The sequence below is a fragment of the Leptosomus discolor genome, chromosome 12, assembly GCF_034619465.1.
Source record: "Leptosomus discolor isolate bLepDis1 chromosome 12, bLepDis1.hap2, whole genome shotgun sequence".
Taxonomy (NCBI): Eukaryota; Metazoa; Chordata; class Aves; order Leptosomiformes; family Leptosomidae; genus Leptosomus; species Leptosomus discolor.
Window position 1 is genome coordinate 287484 of NC_141402.1, and position 17238 is coordinate 304721.

The window sequence follows — 17238 nt, forward strand, 5'->3', positions numbered from 1 at the left end:
TGACAAAGAAACAAAGGAGAAAGAAAAAGAAAGGGAAAGAGTAAGAAAAAGAGAAAGAAAAACAGAAAAAAGAAAAAGTAAAGGAAAAATAGGCTGAGGGTGAGGATGAGGATGAGGGCGAGGGCGAGGCAGAGGGAAGAAGAGGCCGGGAGGAGGGCAGGGCGCCTGCCTCCGCGCCCGGGCGCTGCCCAGCCCGCTGCCGGACGGCGGTGGCCGTGCCGGGGACACCCGTGGCAGGGCCCAGCACCCCCGTGGCCCGGCACCGGGCAGACGCGGGCAGAATCCGTCACCCGAAGGCGGGTCCTGCCCTCCTCGCAGCAGGACAGAGCGAAGCGTGAGGGCCAGGGCGTTTTTGCTTCAGAAAGGGAGAAAATGGGTCTGCCTGGAGAGCCGGGCGCTGGGGAGGTGGGTTCGCTCTTCCTCCGCTGTCCCCGGGCCAGGAAGGCGTCTTGTCCGCGGTGTCCGGAGGGTGTTTGTGGGGGGGATGTCTCAGACTTACCGAAAAGAAAAAAAAAAAAAAAAAAAGAGAAAAATAAAGGAAAAAGAGCCCAAGTGGCCCTTCCCGGGAGGCAGCGCTGGGGGCTGCTGCCCTCCTGCGGGTGCGGGGCCTGGGGGCGCAGCCTTGCCTTTGGCGCAGCCTCGCCAGGGGTCCCGCCTCGCCGTGGGTGCCACCCTGCCGTGGGTGCCACCGTGCCGTGGGTGCAGCCTGCGGCCCCGCGGCTCAGGTGCCCATCGCAGGACACCCACCTCCCCGCGGCACAGGACCCGCCGAGGGGCCCGGCAGCCTGAGAGAGGCCGCGTCCCCACAGGGTCTTGCTGCCGGCACGGCACCGGGGTGATGCTGCGCTGCACGCCCAGCCTTCTGCCTCCGCGCCGGCACCGGGGGTCCCAGCCCTGGGAGATGTTCAGCGGTGGGGGTGGTGACATCACTGCGCAGCACATTGCCTTGGTTTTTCCCGGTTTTCTCCTCTTTTTTTTTTGGTTGGTTTGGTTTTAAACTGCACCCACATCCACACTCTACCTCCACGCGGTGGGGGAAACGCGGTAAGAAAACAAGTAGAACTCACGGGCAGACCCTTCTCGGGAGGCGCCGAGCCCTCCTCAGCCCCACGACCACGCCGGGCGTGCGCTGGCCGCGGGACCGGCCACGGAGACAGTGTAAAACATACACACGGGGATGGCGGCTGGACAGAGGAGTCGTTGGTTTTCATTTTTTTTTCCTGTCTGTCTTTTTTTTGGCGTTCCTTTCGCCTTCCAACCTTCCCACATCGGCAAGCAGGGACAAGGTGATGGGGTCCCCCAGCCGCCGGGCGATGCTCAGTGCCCAGTTTGGCCCCGAACCTGTGCGAGACTTTGGAAGAGAAAGGCAAGGACCGAAACGTGGCCGGGAAAGCTGTTCCCGGGAGATGCTCGCAGCTTGGCCCGCTGCTGGGCACGATGGCCCCGGGGCTGTCCCAGCACGGCCCGGTGTCACTGGCAAGGCGCAGGCGTCCTCCGGGTCCCTCCCACGGGAGCGATGGTGCCGAGCTCTGTGCCGGCACCACATCCTGGGCTTGGCGCCCTCGGCTTTTAGGGGAGGCTGGAGAGTGTGGGCAGGATTTGGGGGGGCTCCACCGGTGCTGCTTTGGGGCTGAAAGCAGGGATTTCCTTGTTTTTTCCCCAGGGAGGGCAGCTGGTATCCCCCAAGGCACAGACACGCCGCTTTTGGGGGTCTGGGTCTCTCTCCCAAGCAGGGCTGGTTGCTCCCTGGCTGCAGCCCCCAGCCCCACCAGACTGGCACTGCACGGAGGCTCCCATGGGACCCCCCACGGGAACCCGTGCCACTGGGTAGCAGGAAGAGGAGGTCCAAGCTCACGGTGCTGTGGGGGGGCAATCCTAGAGGGCGCAAAACCTCCTTGTTTTGGGGCAAAAGGAGGAGGCTCCATCCCCCGGCGTCCCCCGCCACAGCCGGGCTGGCGTCTCGAGAGCCACTCCGGCACGGGGGGCAGTGGGAGGGGACGAGGACAAGGCACAGTCAGGTGTCCCCGACGGGTCGGCCAGGGCGGGGGCACGTCGGCGATGGCAGCAGTACCTACACGTCCTCGTCCTCGCTGGCCTTGCTCCAGCGGTGGCAGCAGTTGGCGGTGATGCCCAGCAGGAAGTTGGTGGCCACCGAGGCGATGGAGACGACGAAGCCGACGAAGGCGATGAAGAGATAGTCGTCCAGCGTCAGGGTGAGGTGGCAGGCCTGGAAGCTCTCCTCCGTCAGGGAGAGCAGAGGGGCTCCCGCCACCTCGGGGGGGGCCCGGCACTCGGCCAGCTGCGAATCTGCCGGGGGAGCGGCGTCAGGGCCGGCCGCCGGGCCCCCCGCCAGGCGGGTTGGGTGGGCGGGGGTCGCCGGGGGAGGCAGCACCTACCCGACGCGCAGCGCTGGATGCGTCCCCGCAGCCACTTGAGGAAGGGCTCCATGGCGCAGCCGCACACCCAGGGGTTGCCCCCCAGGCGCAGGCCCACCAGCCCCGGCAGCCCCTCCAGGGCGTCGAGGCTGATGGCCGACAGCCCCCCGTAGCTGAGATCCAGCTCCCGCAGCTGGGCCAGGCCCCGGAAGGCCTGGGGGTGCACCCGCCGCAGGCCGGGGTTGTGGCTGAGGTCGAGGCGCAGCAGCCCGCTGGCCTCCAGGAACATGTCGGCCGCCACCAGGCTGAAGTTGTTGTAGCTGAGGTCGAGGTGGGCCAGGCGGCGGGCGCCCACGAAGAGCCCGGCCGGCAGCGCCGCCAGCGAGTTGTTGCGCAGGTCGAGGGCCCGCAGCTGCCCGTAGCAGGCCAGGTAGCCCGGCGGGATGCTGGCGATGCGGTTGTGGGCCAGGCTGAGGTTGCCCGTGTCCAGCGGCAGCTCGGGGGGCACCGAGAAGAGCCGCTGCCCGCTGCAGTCCACCGCCTGCCCGCGGCACGTGCACAGCACCGGGCAGCCCGCCCCGGCGCCCGCCGCTACCGCCGCCGCCGCTGCTGCCGCCACCAGCCAGGGGCCCAGCAGCATGGCGGGGCGGCGGCGAACCCCCAGCCGGCGGGTGCCGGCGGGGAGGCCAAGACCCTCACGGGGCGGCGGGGGCCATCCCGCCGCGGGGAAAGGGCCGCCCGCCCGCTCACGCCGAGGGCCGCCGGCAGCCGCGTTGGGGAGCGGGGCTGGGCTCTGAGCTAGCGAGGCGATGCTCCGGGCATCCCGGCGGCATTCGGGGGGCACGCTAGATCCCCCCGCCGGGGACACGGCGGCCTGCGAGCCCTGGGGCACCGGTGGGGACGGCGTCAGGCTGTTTGCAGCTGCCTGCGAGGGAGAGGGGCAGAAGAACGCCGTGCCAGCCGCACGCCCTGCCGGGGGGGCCACGGATCGTGCAGCCTGGGGTGGCCATGTGGGGCACTCGTGCCCTCCCTGTGTCCCCTATGCCCGGGCCACCCCTCTCCTCCCAGCCCCCTTGCTGGGGACGTTAGCGAAAAAAGAGCCCCCCAACCCTGCTGACCTTGGTCAGCTTGGTCAGCTCCTCCTGGCCGGCAGTGGCCAGAGCCAGACGGGTGCCGGCTCCCCAGCCTCCCTGCCAGCCCCCGCTGCCACCAGCTCAGCCTAGTGCCGGGGATGCCCTCCCCACCCGTCTCCTGCAGGGATAACCCCCTCCCCGGCACCCACCCGGGGTCCCCCCCTGGCCTGCTCTCACCCTCCGCTGCCTGGCCATCTTTGCTCCTCCCTCCCTCGCCCATGCCCTCCCTGGTTCCATCCTCTCCCCACTGCCCCATCTTAGCGGGGGGACAACAATGGACACCCCCAACCTGGCCACCTCCCTGCTCCACAGGCCCCCATCCCTCCGGCAGTGACGGGGGTCCCCACGGGGTACTCACGCTGGCCAAGGGATGAGCGGGGGCTTGGCTCCCCACGGCCCCTGGGTCCCAGGCAATGAGGCGGGGGTCCCCGGGCGGCCGTCCTCACCCCCGAGGACGCCAAGTTGGGAGAGCAGCTCCTGCAGCCGCGGCCAAGGCTGCTGCCGAGCCTGGCAATGGGAGAAGGTCTTTCCCCACCTCCTTCCTCCCCTCCTCCTCGTCCTCCCTTGTCTCTCTCTTTCTCTGTCTCTTTTTTTTTTTCCTTTTTTTTTTCCTTGAGGGCCAGATACTGACGTTTCGGTGTCTCTTAGCAACTGCCTCCACATCTCTGAGCAACAGGAGAGCAGCGGGATGTGGAGCTGCCGAGCGATGGAGACGGCGGAGGGTAGAAATGCCCCCACCCCAGGGACACCCTAGCCAGGGGGGACCTGCACCCCAATGTCCAAGGCATCTGCGGGGATGGAGCGGGTTGAGGGGTGGCACCATGCCCCCCCGCCACAGGCTTGGCTGGTCCCCAGCCCTCCCTGCACCCCTGGCCCTGGGAAGCTTCCCCCGTGGGAAGGGGTGAATCAGGGTTTCCCGGCCTCTGAAAACAGAAACAAATTACGTATTGGCAGGGGAAAAATAAGGCAGCCCGGAGCGAACCAAGAGCGACGGTACCCGGCTGTTTTCGCCCCAGCACACCCAGGCCGCAGGGACCTGCTGCCCAGGGGGTGTTGCAGCGGTGGTGGCTGCAGCAGGGACGGCTGCGTTGCCGTTTAAAAGCCCATCTGACCCTGCACACGAACCCCCCCCCGCCTGCTATAAGCTGACATGTGGTTTGTGTGTGGTTTTTTTTTTTCCTGCTCGCAGATCTGGAAAATGCCTCAGGTTGACAGTGATTGTTTTGCTCTGCGTGAGCTAAAAAATTCCGTTTCCCTCTGCTTTTGGATGGGGAGGGGGCGAAGCGGGGTTGAGCGAGCTGCCCCCCTCCCCGCAGCTGGCTTTTTGCCGTGAAAACGTCCCTTTTGGATCACAGCAATGCCCAGGTTTTGCTCTGGAGACATTGCAACAAGACGGCTACGGCATTTCTGGAAAGGAGGCATTTTCAAACCCCAACCTGCCCGCATTCGGGGTGTGGGGGTTTCAGTGTTTTAATTTTCTCCTGCTGTTTCCATGGAGTTGCTCCTTTTCCCATCTGAAACCACCGGCCCGATCCCGGTACCCCAGCAGGTCGCCCGGGGGCTGTTTGCTCCCCACGTCCCGCGGGACGCTCCCCCTCGCCACGGCGGCTCGCAGCCAGACGGCACGCGGCCGCCTCTCCCCGCAGTGGGTATTAATTGGCGCTGCTCCTCGCCCGGGCTCCCGGCAGGCTTCGAGGGAAACTCCAGGAGCTGAATACACCCAGACATCCCAGGAGCCAGCTGCAGCTCAGACAGACACATAATTAGAGATAAGACCCAAGCCTGGCTGCAGATCTCTTCCCAGCATCTATTAGCGTTGAGGTTTTTTCCACCCCCCGCCGCATTTCGGGCCATGCTGGCAGCAAATAACCCAGCAAATTGCCCCGACCAGGGCTGGTTTGGAGAGCCCCCGGGCCAAGTGGCACAGCAGAGCCCAGCTTGCAGCCCCCTTGCCAAACCCCTGTGGTCACAGCCGCGGGGACACCGCCGCGGCAGCTGGGCAGCATCCCCGAAGGGGCGGCCACCCGCTGTCCCATAGCCGGGGCTGGGACCTCTCCTTCAGGCGGGAAGGAGCCCGGGCTGCCCGGCACCAGCTCACCCATGGAGCCCCTCTGTGAGAGCCCAGCCCCGTCAAACAGCATTTCTGGGGCCAAACGGCAGGCAGGAGAGCACCGGCTTTTTGGATGATCGCTCCAAACTTGCTTCCAGCCCCCCTTTTCAACATTTGTTCCCCCTCCCCTTTTTGGGGGGAGGTGTTGGCAGTAAGGCACACCCTCCCCCCCTCGCAGCCAGCTCTCCAAGGCTCGGCCCCATTTGCCCACAGCCGCCAGCTGGGCTCACCCTGGTCCCCAGGAGCCTGGGATGGCTCCGAGGAGCCTGGCTCAATAAATCTGCCTTGTATTCAGGGCTTTATCTCTTCTGGGCAAGCAGCATCTGATAGCTCTCTTCATTTAATCCGCATGCATTCGAGCTTCGGGGAGGAGGAGGAAAGGAGAGGACGGTTACGTCTCTTCTTTTGGTGGCAGGTCAAAGGTGTCGGTGACAAACAGAAGCTCCCCAGGCCTCCTCGGTGTGTTGGCAGGCACTGCAGCTCTTGCTTTGCAGCCTGGACACACGGCCCATCTGCGGGGCTCCCCCCAGCCGGCTCCCGGCCCCGGCACAGGCTCTCACAGCCCCCGGCTGGGCAGATTGGCTGTGGTGGCATCCAGGGCAGCGCCTCTGGCCCTCAGAAAAATTATGGTTCACTGTATGCAGCTCCACTGCCAGCACCCGGGCACGAAGCGGGGCTGCGGGTGACCGGTGGCCATACGTCTTCCCATGCCGGGGCGCAACAGGGAGAGCTGGAGGAGGAGGGCTTGGGCACATCACAAGTCCTCTCTTGGCCCTAGTTGCCGAGCATGCCCACGGGTTTCACCAGCTTTTGCCGAACGACTGAGGTGGGCTGGTGGCACGGCAGAGGGCTGGGGTTGCAGAGAGGGGTGAAGCGGTTTTGTTTCAAGCTGCCGGCGAGGCCTTATCCCTGCGCGGGTGAAGGTGGCACCCGTCAAACCGCAGCCGCTTCCCTTGGTGGGGCAGGAAGTTCACAGGAAGGGCGCCGGTGAGAGCCACGGGCCACGGCTGCACCGAACAGGGTGCCGGTGAGAGCCATGGGCCACGGCCGCACCGAACAGGGTGCCGGTGAGAGCCACGGGCCACGACCACACCAAGCACCATGTGGCCTCCCATCTGGCGTGGCGTGCTGGGCACAGAGTCCCTCGCCGGTGCTGCCGGGCGGACCGCAAAGCAGGGCGAGCGCCCGTGCACCCATGATGCGTCCAGGTTCTGCGCCTCTGATACCCAAGCAGTAAAACCCATGTCACGTGGGACTGGCTGTTTCCCCAGCACCCCTCTCAACACGTTAGACCAGTCCTCAACTTTTCTTTTTTTAAAAAAAAATACACTCCACAGCCATTAATGAGTCCACACTACTTGAACCCAGCCAGCATGCATCGCTGCAAGATGGGTAAAGCTCAGGGAAATGGGAGTGCGCCGGGATCCCGGCAGCAGTGGGACGTGGTTTGACTTTGGTTTGGGACTCTCCGTCCAAGATACGCTTTGGCTGATGCTCTTTGCAATCAGCAGCAGAAAACCCAAACCCGCAGCGGTTTTCAGAGCGGAGCGTGGGGTGTCCCTGCCAAGGCGAGCTGTTACAGCCTCGGGATGCTCTGCAGTGGGCGAAGCAGGATTTGTGGTGGTGCTGCCTTCGTGCTGCACGGGACACGGCTGCGGGAAGGGTGGCCGGAGCCTCCCCTCTGGGACACCTGGGTTTTTCTCTGCGAACACCAGGAACACGCTGTGCCACAGGAGCTGAGGGGGGGGCAGCGCCTGCTCTCGGTTTCTTTTTGCACCCTGCGCCTCGTTCCCTCCTGCAGAGTTGCTTCAGAGGCATTTCTGCAGTTTCAGTCTCCGAAAGGGCTGGGGTTGGTTTTCTCGCTTCACACCTGCACTCCCCTTCCTGCGCCTCGCTCGGCCGAGCGAGTGTTTCCCGTGGCCCCTTGCCCCCACCCTGCCCTCCCCACAGCGCCGGCCGCGTTCTCCCGCTGACCCGCCGGCCGGCTCCCGGCAAAGCGGCCCTGTCCCAATGAAGCCGCTCAGGGCTGTTTGCCCGCGGCTTGTTTTCATTGCCAGGAGCGTGCGAATGGCTGGGTGGGGGGCTGCAGCCCAGGTTCAGCCTGAATCCCACCTTCAGGGCTGCTCCTCAGCCCGCCCCTTCCCCTGGCCGCAGCTCTGACTGACCCCAATAGATTTTTAGGTCTGTTGCCCGTACGGCAGCCCGAGTTTTTGAAGCTTTTTGCTTGACCAAAAAGCCCGTGATGTGACCTGTTCCCACTGCAGGACCCCGCTGCCTGTGTAAGTCCCCGGGGAGAGCAGAGCCACCTCCACCATCTGGTGAAGGCAGCGATGGAGGTGGGACACCAGAGCTGATGTTGGGCTCTGTGGCAGGATGAATTTCAAGGAGAGGTGGCAAAAGCCACCACCGCCCCTCCACCTGGCCCAGCCTCGGCTGTTTTGGCTGGCTGGCGTGTCCCAAGCCAAGCAGGACCTGACAGCAGCTGAGCCACCGTGGCCGGCTGCCGAGGTCTCCGCGCCTTCAGCACAACGCTCCGCTGCAGCGTGAGGAGAAAGGAGCTGGTGTTAAGAAGAGAAGAGAAGAAAAGGGGAAATAACTGAGGTGCAGACGGGTCATGAAGTGAGCATCGTGACCTGAGAGGGAAGGAAGGGAACGTTGTCGTGTGCTTTGAAAGCAGCACTCTGACCATGCAGGAAGTCACTCGTGCAGCTCACCGCCTCGGCTCGCCCCTACGAGGAAGGTCTCTGAAGCAGCCTTGCAGCCTTGCTCCGGAGCAGGGCCAGCTGCCCAGCTGTGACCCTGGTGGGACACCGGTTCTTCTGGTGGGATATGGCTCTCCTGGTGAGGACATCGATCTCCTGGTGAGGACATTGCTCTTCTGGAGGGGACACTGCTCTCCTGGTAGGTCCTGGTAGGGTATGGCTCTGCTGGTGGGGACACGGCTCTGCTGGTGGGCACACTGCTTTCCCGGTGGGGTATGGCTCTGCTGTTAGGGACATTTTTTTTCTCCTGGTGGGGCCATAGCTCTCCCAGTAGCGACACTGCTCATGTGGTGGGACATGGCTGTGGTGGCAAGCCCCCGAACCGCTGCCCCACTGCTTTCATGCTCATGCTGGGGGGGGTGGTTTGGGCTGGGGGAGCAGGCAGGGGTGCAGCAGGCAGGACCATGGTGCCTGGTTGGGGGCAGCCAGCCCCATGGCCCCAGCACCCAGGGAGCAGGGTAGGGAGGATGAGGCTGCGGGTAGCGGGGGGCACAGCTCCCCAGGGGCAGAAACAGCGCGACCGGGATGGGGCTGGGCTGCGGGGCCGGCGAGGCTCCTTACGGGATGTTTTCCCCAAACTCATCCCCCCATCACAGGCACGGGGCCGTGCGTTAGCTGGGTGTTGGGGCTCTCCCCATGGCGACAAGCAGCAGCAGGAACTGCGCCCTGAGCAGGGACAGCCCTCAGGGCACTGTGGGGAACCTGCTGATCCAGGCCCTGGAAAACCTCTCCGAGCTGGATTTTAAGAAATTTCGGGATGCACTGGCTCACGGAGACCTGCGGGGCAGGAGCTGCGTTCCCTGGGGGCGGCTGGAGAAGGCTGACTGTGTGAATACAAAGAACCTCATGTTGGATTTCTACGGCGGGGAGGCTGCCCTGGATGTGGCAATAGTCGTCTTTGAGAGCATCCAGCTCCGCAACGCCGCCGCCCTGCTCCAGGAAAGCAGAGAGAAAGGTGGGAAGGCTGAGCAGCTCCCTGGCGAGGGCAGCATCGCGTGTCCTGGGGGTCATGTCCGTGAGAGCCTGTGTTTGGGGCCAGGAGGATGCTACTGAAAGGGTGGTGGGTTGGGGGTCCCTGCAGCAGGGTGTGTGGGGCTCCTCCAGGGAGGAGGAGATGGCAGAGGATTTGGGGGTGTCTGGGGCTTAGTGATGCTTCCCACTAACACCCCTTTCTCTTCCAGCCCTGGGGCCCGCTCGTCTGCCGGGTTCATCGTCACCAGGTAGGCAATGGCGGGGAGAAGCGTGGGGGGCTCGGCCGCTGCTCGCCCCGTGGCCCGCAGACGCGTGAGGTGACCTCCCACCCTTCCAGATTACCAGCGGAATTACAAAAAGGCCATACGCCAGGCGTACAGCCGCATGAAGGACCAAAACGCCCGGGTGGGCGATAGCGTGAGCCTGAACGCCAGGTACTCGAAGCTGGTGATTGTCAACAAGCACCTTGACAAAGAGCAGCGGGAGCATGAGATCATGGCCACGGGACGGAGGCACGCGGAGATCATGAAGGAGCAAGCCAGCTCCTCCATCGCTGTCAGTGACCTCTTCAAGCCTGAACCTGACGGCTGGGTCCCCAAGGTGGTCGTGCTCCTGGGAGCCGCAGGCGTGGGCAAGACGATGACGGCCAGGAAGATCATGCTGGACTGGGCGTCTGACAAGGTGTTTGCGGAGTTCGACTACGTCTTCTACATCCACTGTCGGCAGGGCAACCTCCTCACCCGCAAGGCCAGCATGGCCGACCTCATCACCCAGTGCTGTCCTGGCAGCCCTCTGCCACTTGACGAGACGCTGTGGCAGTCGGAGGGGCTCCTGTTCATGATTGACGGCTTCGACGAGCTCCGCTTTTCCTTTGACCGGCCCGAGTCTGAGCTGTGCTCCGAGCCCTTGGAGCAGAGGCCGGTGGAAATCACCCTGAGCAGCCTTTTCTGCAGGAAGCTCCTGCCCAAGAGCTCCCTGCTTGTCACCACGAGGCCGGCTGCCCTGCAGAAACTGGGCAAGTACATGGAGGGCGAGCGCTATGCTGAAATCCTGGGGTTTTCGGAGGCGGAGAGGAAGGAGTACTTCCACAGGTTTTTCGAAAATGAGGAGAAGGCGGCTGCTGCCTTCCAGTTCGTCAGAGGGAACGAGACGCTCTTCACCATGTGCCTGGTGCCCATCGTGTGCTGGATTGTCTGCACCGTCATGAGGCAGCAGCTCAACCACGCCGGGGGTCTCACCCAAAGCCCGAAGACGACGACGGCGATCTACATCCTCTACCTTTCCGCCCTGCTCCGGTCTCTGAGCGGCCATCAGAAGGGAGGCATGCCCGGGGTGCTCAGGCGGCTGTGCTGCCTGGCAGCCGACGGCATCTGGAAGCAGAAGGTCCTCTTCGAGGAGAAGGAGGTGCAGGGGTATGCGCTGGACCAGCAAGAAGCCCTCCCGCTCCTCCTCAACGAGTACCTCTTCCAGAAGGACATCTCCTGTGTCAGCACCTACAGCTTCATCCACCTCAGCTTCCAGGAGTTTTTCGCGGCGCTCTTCTACCTGCTGGAAGATGAAGGGGAGGTGTGGGAACCCCTCAAAGGTCCCACCAGGGATGTGAAGGAGCTGTTGGAGAGCTACGGCAACTCCAGGAACTACTTCATGCTCACTGTGAGGTTCCTCTTTGGGCTCTTAAACAAGGAACGCAGGAGGGAGCTGGAGGAGGAGATGGGGTGTCAAATCACACCCAGGGTTACGCAGGAATTACTGGTATGGCTCCAAACCAGCCAGAAGACGGCCTTAGCTCTTCTGACACAGGAGACGGCGATGATCCGCGAGCTGGAGGTCTGCAACTGTCTGTATGAGCTCCAGGACGAGTGTTTTGTGGCGACCGCCTTGGATCCTTTCACAGGGGTTTACCTGCGGGGGCTCAACCTTAACCGCTTCGACCAGATGGTCCTCTCCTTCAGCGTGAAGAACTTCCCCAAGCTGGAGTCGCTTGACCTGGGGCACTGCTCCTTTCTGTGGGACGAGCTCGAGGACCGTGCGGGCCCGCAGCCGGCCAAGCAGGCGTGTCGGTGCGTAAGGTCCCCGGCCACAAAGCGGCGGATCCCTGAGAGCCCAAAGAGCTGGGATGACCCTGCGGAGGGAACCGCAGCAAGGCTGGTCCTCCTGCCGCACTGGGCACGTGGCAAGGGGGTGCAGGTGTGACCCGGCGACACGGCCCATGGGCAAGGAGCTGCGTGGGGATGGGGACAGAAACAGGAACAGATTAGGGATAGGGATAGGGATAGGGATAGGGATAGGGATAGGGATGGGATGGGATAGGGATAGGGATAGGGATAGGGATAGGGATAGGGATAGGGATAGGGATAGGGATAGGGTTAGGGATAGCAATAGGAATGGAATGGAATGGAATGGAATGGAATGGAATGGAATGGAATGGAATAGATTAGAATAGAATAGAATAGAATAGGAATAGGAATAGGAATAGGAATAGGAATAGGAATAGGATGCATCTCTTCTTTGTTTTCAGGGAAAAGCATCAAGAGGAGGGGAAGCAGTCACCCATCCACCTGCTTTGTCAAGCCTTGGAAAAATCAGGCTGTAAATTAAAGACGTTAAGGTATTTCGCCCTTCTCTGCCGGGTGAAACAGGAAAACAAGCAAACCCCAGCTTTTCCACGGCTGGGGACGAGAGTCACCCCTGCACAGGGGCATTGAGGGCCTGCAGCTGTCGGGGACCGCAGGCGCTGGTGGGTCTCCTCGCTGCACGGGGAGGGTGGCCACATGCCGCCACGGCTCGTTGCACGGTGGGACTGGCGCTGCTGCTCCATCCGTGAAGACCCGCCTGGTCTATGGACACCCGCGGTGGCGAGGGGCTGGCTGGTGTGTCCGAGCGGCGGGGCAGCTGTGCCGAGCCCCGTGGCTCCTCTCCGTGTCCCTCTTGCAGGTTCGATCAGTGTCAGCTCACAGGCGCCTGCTGCGGGGATCTGGCCTCTGTTCTCAGCGTAAACCCCACCCTGACGGAGCTGGACCTGGCCGGGAACGAGGACCTGAGGGACGGCGGCGTGAAGCTGCTGTGCGAGGGGCTGAGACGCGGCGCCTGCCAGCTGCAGACACTGCGGTGAGGGACGTCGCCAGCCCTGGGAGGCTGCAGGAGCATTTGTCTCTTCTCCCTGGGAGCCTGGAAAGGGAGGAAAAAACAAAAAGCAAAGAGAAAGGCCCGTTTACCAATGCTGCTGTAGCTGAAGCTGGCTTGAGGCACCAGAGACCTACATGTCTCAGGAGCCTGATCCTTATTATTGCCTTTTCCATCAACATAATTTGGTTCCACATCTTTAAATGAATGAGTCTCTGCTAGGATGCTGTAGGAAAGTAAGAGAGAGAACTCATTTCCAGTGCTGAGGCCAGATGGAGAAGTTAGAGGAGCGGTTTGTGCTACTGTCCCCGCTGTTTGCTTGTCTGTGGGTGTCTCTCTGCACCCCAGGCACCTTCTCCCAGGGCTGTTGCCCTGCAGCTGCGGGTGGTTTTGGGTCCCTGGGTGCCCGGGCAGGGCTGGCCTCATGCTGTACAGAAACACGTAACTGCAGAAGCAGATTCACCCCACGGACCACTTCTGGGAAGGGGGTGAACCATCTCTTAGTGGTGTCTGCATTTTCCCCTCCATTTTTTTGGGTATTTCCGTTTCCCCCTGGCGTTGATTCAGGCTGGACAATGAGATTTGAAAGAGGCAATCTCTCTGAAACATCAGAAATGGGGCAGATTAATCTCACCCGTTTGAGCAGTGTCGTTTGCCCCCCCCGGACCTTTGCTCCCTGGTCAGGCGGACGCTGTCCGGTGGCCTGACTTCCCCATTCCCACGCCACGGCACAGCGGGATTGATGCCGGGTACCGGCTCAGGGCTGCCGTTTGGCATCTTGTCCCTTAGAGTCTGAGGGTTTGGGTTGTGGTTTGCGCTCTGGAGCGCGTTCGAGCTGCTCTCAGCATCGCTGTGCCTGGGCGTGCTGAGCGGGGGGAACTCGGCAGCCAACGCCGGTGAGCACCAGACACGGGGGTGCCAGCTCTGGGAAAGGGGCGGCGAGGGGGCAGTGGGCTGCTCCCCTCTCTTTTCCAAGAGTGTCCCCAGAGCCGCTGCAGGAGCCACCCCCATGGCCGGGCCCAGGCAGGGGGCACCGGCCGGGTCTCTCGGAGCGAGGGCGGTGAAAGGAGGGCCGAGCGCCGTTGGGCAGCCTCCAACAGCCTCACGGCAGTTTCTCTCCCGCAGGTTGGGCTGCTGCAACCTCACGGCCGCCGGCTGCAGGGACCTCACCGCCGCGCTGAGCACCATGCCCAGCCTGGCGCAGCTGGACCTGAGCGACAACCCGCTGGGGGACGGCGGCGTGCGGGAGCTGTGCGGGGCCCTGGCGGGGCCCGGCTGCAGCGTGCGAAAGCTCTGGTACGGGGCGAGGGCTGGTGGCTCCCGCTTCGCGCTGGTAGACGCCTTTCGGGTGCGACGGTGGCCGAGCCTGAGCTGCGAGCTGCGAGCCTGACCGTGTCCCCGGGGTCGAAGCAAAAAGGATTTTTGGGGAGAAGTGGCTGGCAGGAGGTCAAGCCTGGCTTAGCCACGGCCCTGTCCCCGCGCAGGCTGTGGCGGTGCCGGCTGACGGAGGCGAGCGGCGGGGCTCTCGCCGCGGTGCTCCCTGCCAGCCCCAGCCTGACGGAGCTGCACCTGGGGGACAACGAGCTGGGGGACGGAGGCGTGCGGCGGCTGAGCGAGGGCCTGCGGGATCCTGCCTGCCGGCTGCGGGTGCTGAGGTGAGGGGCTGCCGGGGGCATCGCCGGGTGGGCACCGAGGGCCTCTGTGAGCGGGACGTCTGCGGGTCGGGAGCAGAGAGCGATAACTGCCTGGCTCGTGGAGGACGTAACATGCTCCTGGGCCGTGCAGCACCGCGCTGGCTGCCCTCCTGAGACCTGCCGGGCAAAGGCGCGGTGCCACCTTTCACCAGGGCCACCACCACTGTGACAGCTCTGGTTTTCCCATCTGCTTTTGAACTTGTGCTTTTTGCCCATTATTTCCTCCGGCGCTATGAATGAGCCCCATCCTGGCCATCCTACCAACGCAGGTAGCAGACAGCCGGGCAGGAGAACAGCCTGCATGTCACCAGAGGTAGAATCGGAGCCAGTGGCGCTTCCCAGGGCTGGGGCGACATCCCGTCCTGCTGGACCAGCGGGGAAAAGGGCGCTGGGCTGGGCTGGCAGAGGCGCCAAGGGCAGGGTAGCTTGCTGGGGGTGGGGAGCAGCTTCGAACCGTGTTGGAGCCAGAGAGGAGGGAGTTGGGTGACGCAGCCCTTCACGCTGGCGGCGGTTTTCAGCTCCTGAGCTCCAGCAGAGATGCTGAGCCCAGGGGAGGGGGCTGCAGGGCCCCTGGGTGGGAGACGTGCCTCTGCTGGGGCACATCCTTCTACATCCTGAAGGACCTGAGGAATCCCTTGCCCCTAGCCAGTGCCTTCAGGGGGCTGTGGGTGCTGCCCACGCCTGTGAGCAGAGGAGTCAGAGGAAAAACCCACACGGTCTGGGAGGAAATACAAAAATCGAGGCACCGTGAGAGCCGGGGCAGCTTCTCTCTGTTGGGGTGTTCTGGTCCCCACTGGCCCCGGGGCAAAGGTGCTGTCAGCATGAATGGGGGCCATGGTCAGGGGCTGCCGGAGCAGCCGTGACGATGCCCCCCTCCCCTGCCCGTCCCCGCGCAGGCTGTGGCGGTGCCGGCTGACGGAGGCGAGTGGCGGGGCTCTCGCCGCGGTGCTCCCCGCCAGCCCCAGCCTGACGGAGCTGCACCTGGGGGACAACGAGCTGGGGGACGGAGGCGTGCGGCGGCTGAGCGAGGGCCTGCGGGATCCTGCCTGCCGGCTGCAGGTGCTGAGGTGAGGGGCTGCCGGGGGCTCCCAGGGTGGGGGGTGCTCTGTAGGGACTACCTGTGCTCCCCTCAGGAGTGTCCCTGTGGCCAGTCACTGTCCTCCCTCTGGGGTAGCTTGAACAGCTTCAGGTGGGTGCCAGGAGCTTCCACAGGCAGGGTGTTAACAGCTTAAAAATACATATTTTTCTATTTATTAGCTGGATGAGATTATTCATTATCACTCAGATGAGATAAGTGGGGTTTAAAGCTCCCCCAGACGAAGCAGCGGTACGCTCGCTGCCCCAGCTGCAGTTGCTTCATCCACCAGCACCTTTCAGCTGCACGTGCAGCAATGTTTGCTCCTTGATTGGACTTAGAGATCTCAGAGATCTTTTCCAACCCAACGATTCTATGATTAAAGACCACCCCAACTGTATTTTGTGGTTGTGAGAAGTAATCAGGGGGTACCCAGTCAAGAAGAAGCCCTGTCCATGCCCATCTGAAGGGATGTTCCCCACCCTGGGGCGATTGTTCCAGTGCCAGAGACCTCACAAGAAGCCTGGAGCAAGGCTTTGGAGCGAGTCCTCCCCGGACCCTATTTCCAGGTGTCCAGAGGACATGGGGCGGGTGCGTAGGGAGCACAGGGAAGGTTTCTGGCTGTGGAGGACTGTGCAGGAAATGTCTGAACGTCTCCTTTCCCCAAACACCTCCCCGGCAGCCTGTGGCAGTGCCGACTCACCGGTGCCTGCTGTGAGGACCTCTGCGCCGTGCTCCGCGCCAGCCGGAGCCTGGAGCATCTGGACCTGAGCGAGAACGACCTGGGAGACGGCAGTGTGCGGCTGCTCTGTGAGGCGCTCCGGCATCCCACCGGCTTCTTGCAGAGGCTGTGGTAAGGGACTCTCGGCTCCCCCAGGCACTGCCCCGGCTGCAGCGCTCCTCAGCCAGGGGCTGGGACAGACCAAGCGTGACGGGACCCTCCGCATGCCGTGGCTCCCAGCCTGCCCTACGGGGTGGGAGAGTGTTTTCCGTGAAGGCACGGCTGCTCCAGGAGCCCTTCTCCGAAGGGGATGGCGAGGTGCTGGGCAGTTCGATCTGGAGAGCGCGGCACGTCGGCCGGAGCTGGCTCTGCCTCCTGCCAGCCAGCCGGCAGCCACCCTGCCGCCCCCCGCAGCTCTGCCAGCTGCTCGCTTCTGGAATCAGCGCGATCGGAGCCGCTGCCTTCCTCGGGCGGTCGGTAATGTCTCGGGACACACTGCTAATGCACAAGACCGGGGGGGGACGTGTTTGATCAGCCCCAAAGCAGGCAGCAGAGGTGGCTGCTCTGTGTGACGGCACCTTTCTCGCCCCGAGGCCGGCCCTGCCGACGCCAGCTCCTTGCCTGGTGTGGTCAAGGGGTTGCCTTGACCTGGCCACATGAACCCTGGGACCAATGGTGGCTGCCAGGGCAGGACCCCACCGGGTGCCCAGTGCCTTGGTGGAGCTGTGGTTCCCCAGCCGAGAGGGCGCCGTGGACCAGCCCAGGCCTCAGTCTCCCCCATGCTCTCTGCTTGCTGAAGCAAAAAAAGCCGTTTAGGACAGGGGCCAGACAGCACCAGAAAAAAACCCCATGCTGGCTGCTTTTGTCCTTTTTATTTGGCTGTGCAATGTTATGGCCAACAGTCAAGAGCTTGGGTGGATTTGACCTCTTTCCTTCTCCTCTCCAAAGGCTGAAGAAATCTGGCTTAAATGAGGAGACGTTACAGAAGCTGGCTGCTCTCAAAGAAGTAAACCCCAACCTGAATATAGGATACATTTGACAAGCAGGACTTGCTTCAGCGAAGGGCTCTGGCTGGCAGCTCACTGACGGAGCTGGCACATGTGTTAAAAGGAGATGAGGGCTCTGGGGGATGTTTCCTCTCTTTGTGAGTGCTGAAAGCACCTTCCAACAGGCATGGCCAGGCTCTGGCTGATCCTCCTGAGAAGCGTAGGAATTACGTGTACGTACGTTACAGGTCCAGAGAGAACCTCCTGCAAGGTCCTGGGTGGGTTGG

General features: G+C 63.2%; 2 protein-coding genes across 2 annotated transcripts; one reads left to right on the forward strand and one right to left on the reverse strand.

The window, feature by feature from the left end:
• Nucleotides 1–2071: 2071 nt before the first annotated feature.
• On the reverse strand, nucleotides 2072–3015 carry LRRC55 (leucine rich repeat containing 55). Its single transcript, XM_086472322.1, has 2 exons — nucleotides 2397–3015; nucleotides 2072–2307 (listed from the first exon to the last, which is right to left on the reverse strand). Exons 1-2 carry the CDS (start codon nucleotides 3013–3015, stop codon nucleotides 2072–2074), a joined length of 855 nt encoding a protein of 284 aa, XP_086328448.1.
• Nucleotides 3016–9016: 6001 nt separating this feature from the next.
• On the forward strand, nucleotides 9017–17004 carry NLRP6 (NLR family pyrin domain containing 6). The gene is made up of 10 exons (XM_086472358.1): nucleotides 9017–9335; nucleotides 9562–9600; nucleotides 9690–11412; nucleotides 11871–11960; nucleotides 12287–12460; nucleotides 13601–13771; nucleotides 13960–14130; nucleotides 15024–15236; nucleotides 15927–16097; nucleotides 16914–17004. Exons 1-10 carry the CDS (start codon nucleotides 9017–9019, stop codon nucleotides 17002–17004), a joined length of 3162 nt encoding a protein of 1053 aa, XP_086328484.1.
• Nucleotides 17005–17238: the final 234 nt, after the last annotated feature.

What these genes read in the sequence shown, in the direction of transcription:
- LRRC55 (XM_086472322.1), bottom strand. Translation starts at nt 3,015, where the DNA reads ATGCTGCTGGGCCCCTGGCTGGTGGCGGCAGCAGCGGCGGCGGCGGTA. An exon ending in CATCCAGCGCTGCGCGTCGG is followed by an intron (nt 2,308 to 2,396) that starts GTAGGTGCTGCC and finishes CTCCCCCGGCAG; the next exon opens with ATTCGCAGCTGGCCGAGTGC.
- NLRP6 (XM_086472358.1), top strand. Translation starts at nt 9,017, where the DNA reads ATGGCGACAAGCAGCAGCAGGAACTGCGCCCTGAGCAGGGACAGCCCT. An exon ending in CCGGCCAAGCAGGCGTGTCG is followed by an intron (nt 11,413 to 11,870) that starts GTGCGTAAGGTC and finishes CTTTGTTTTCAG; the next exon opens with GGAAAAGCATCAAGAGGAGG. An exon ending in TGCAGCGTGCGAAAGCTCTG is followed by an intron (nt 13,772 to 13,959) that starts GTACGGGGCGAG and finishes GTCCCCGCGCAG; the next exon opens with GCTGTGGCGGTGCCGGCTGA.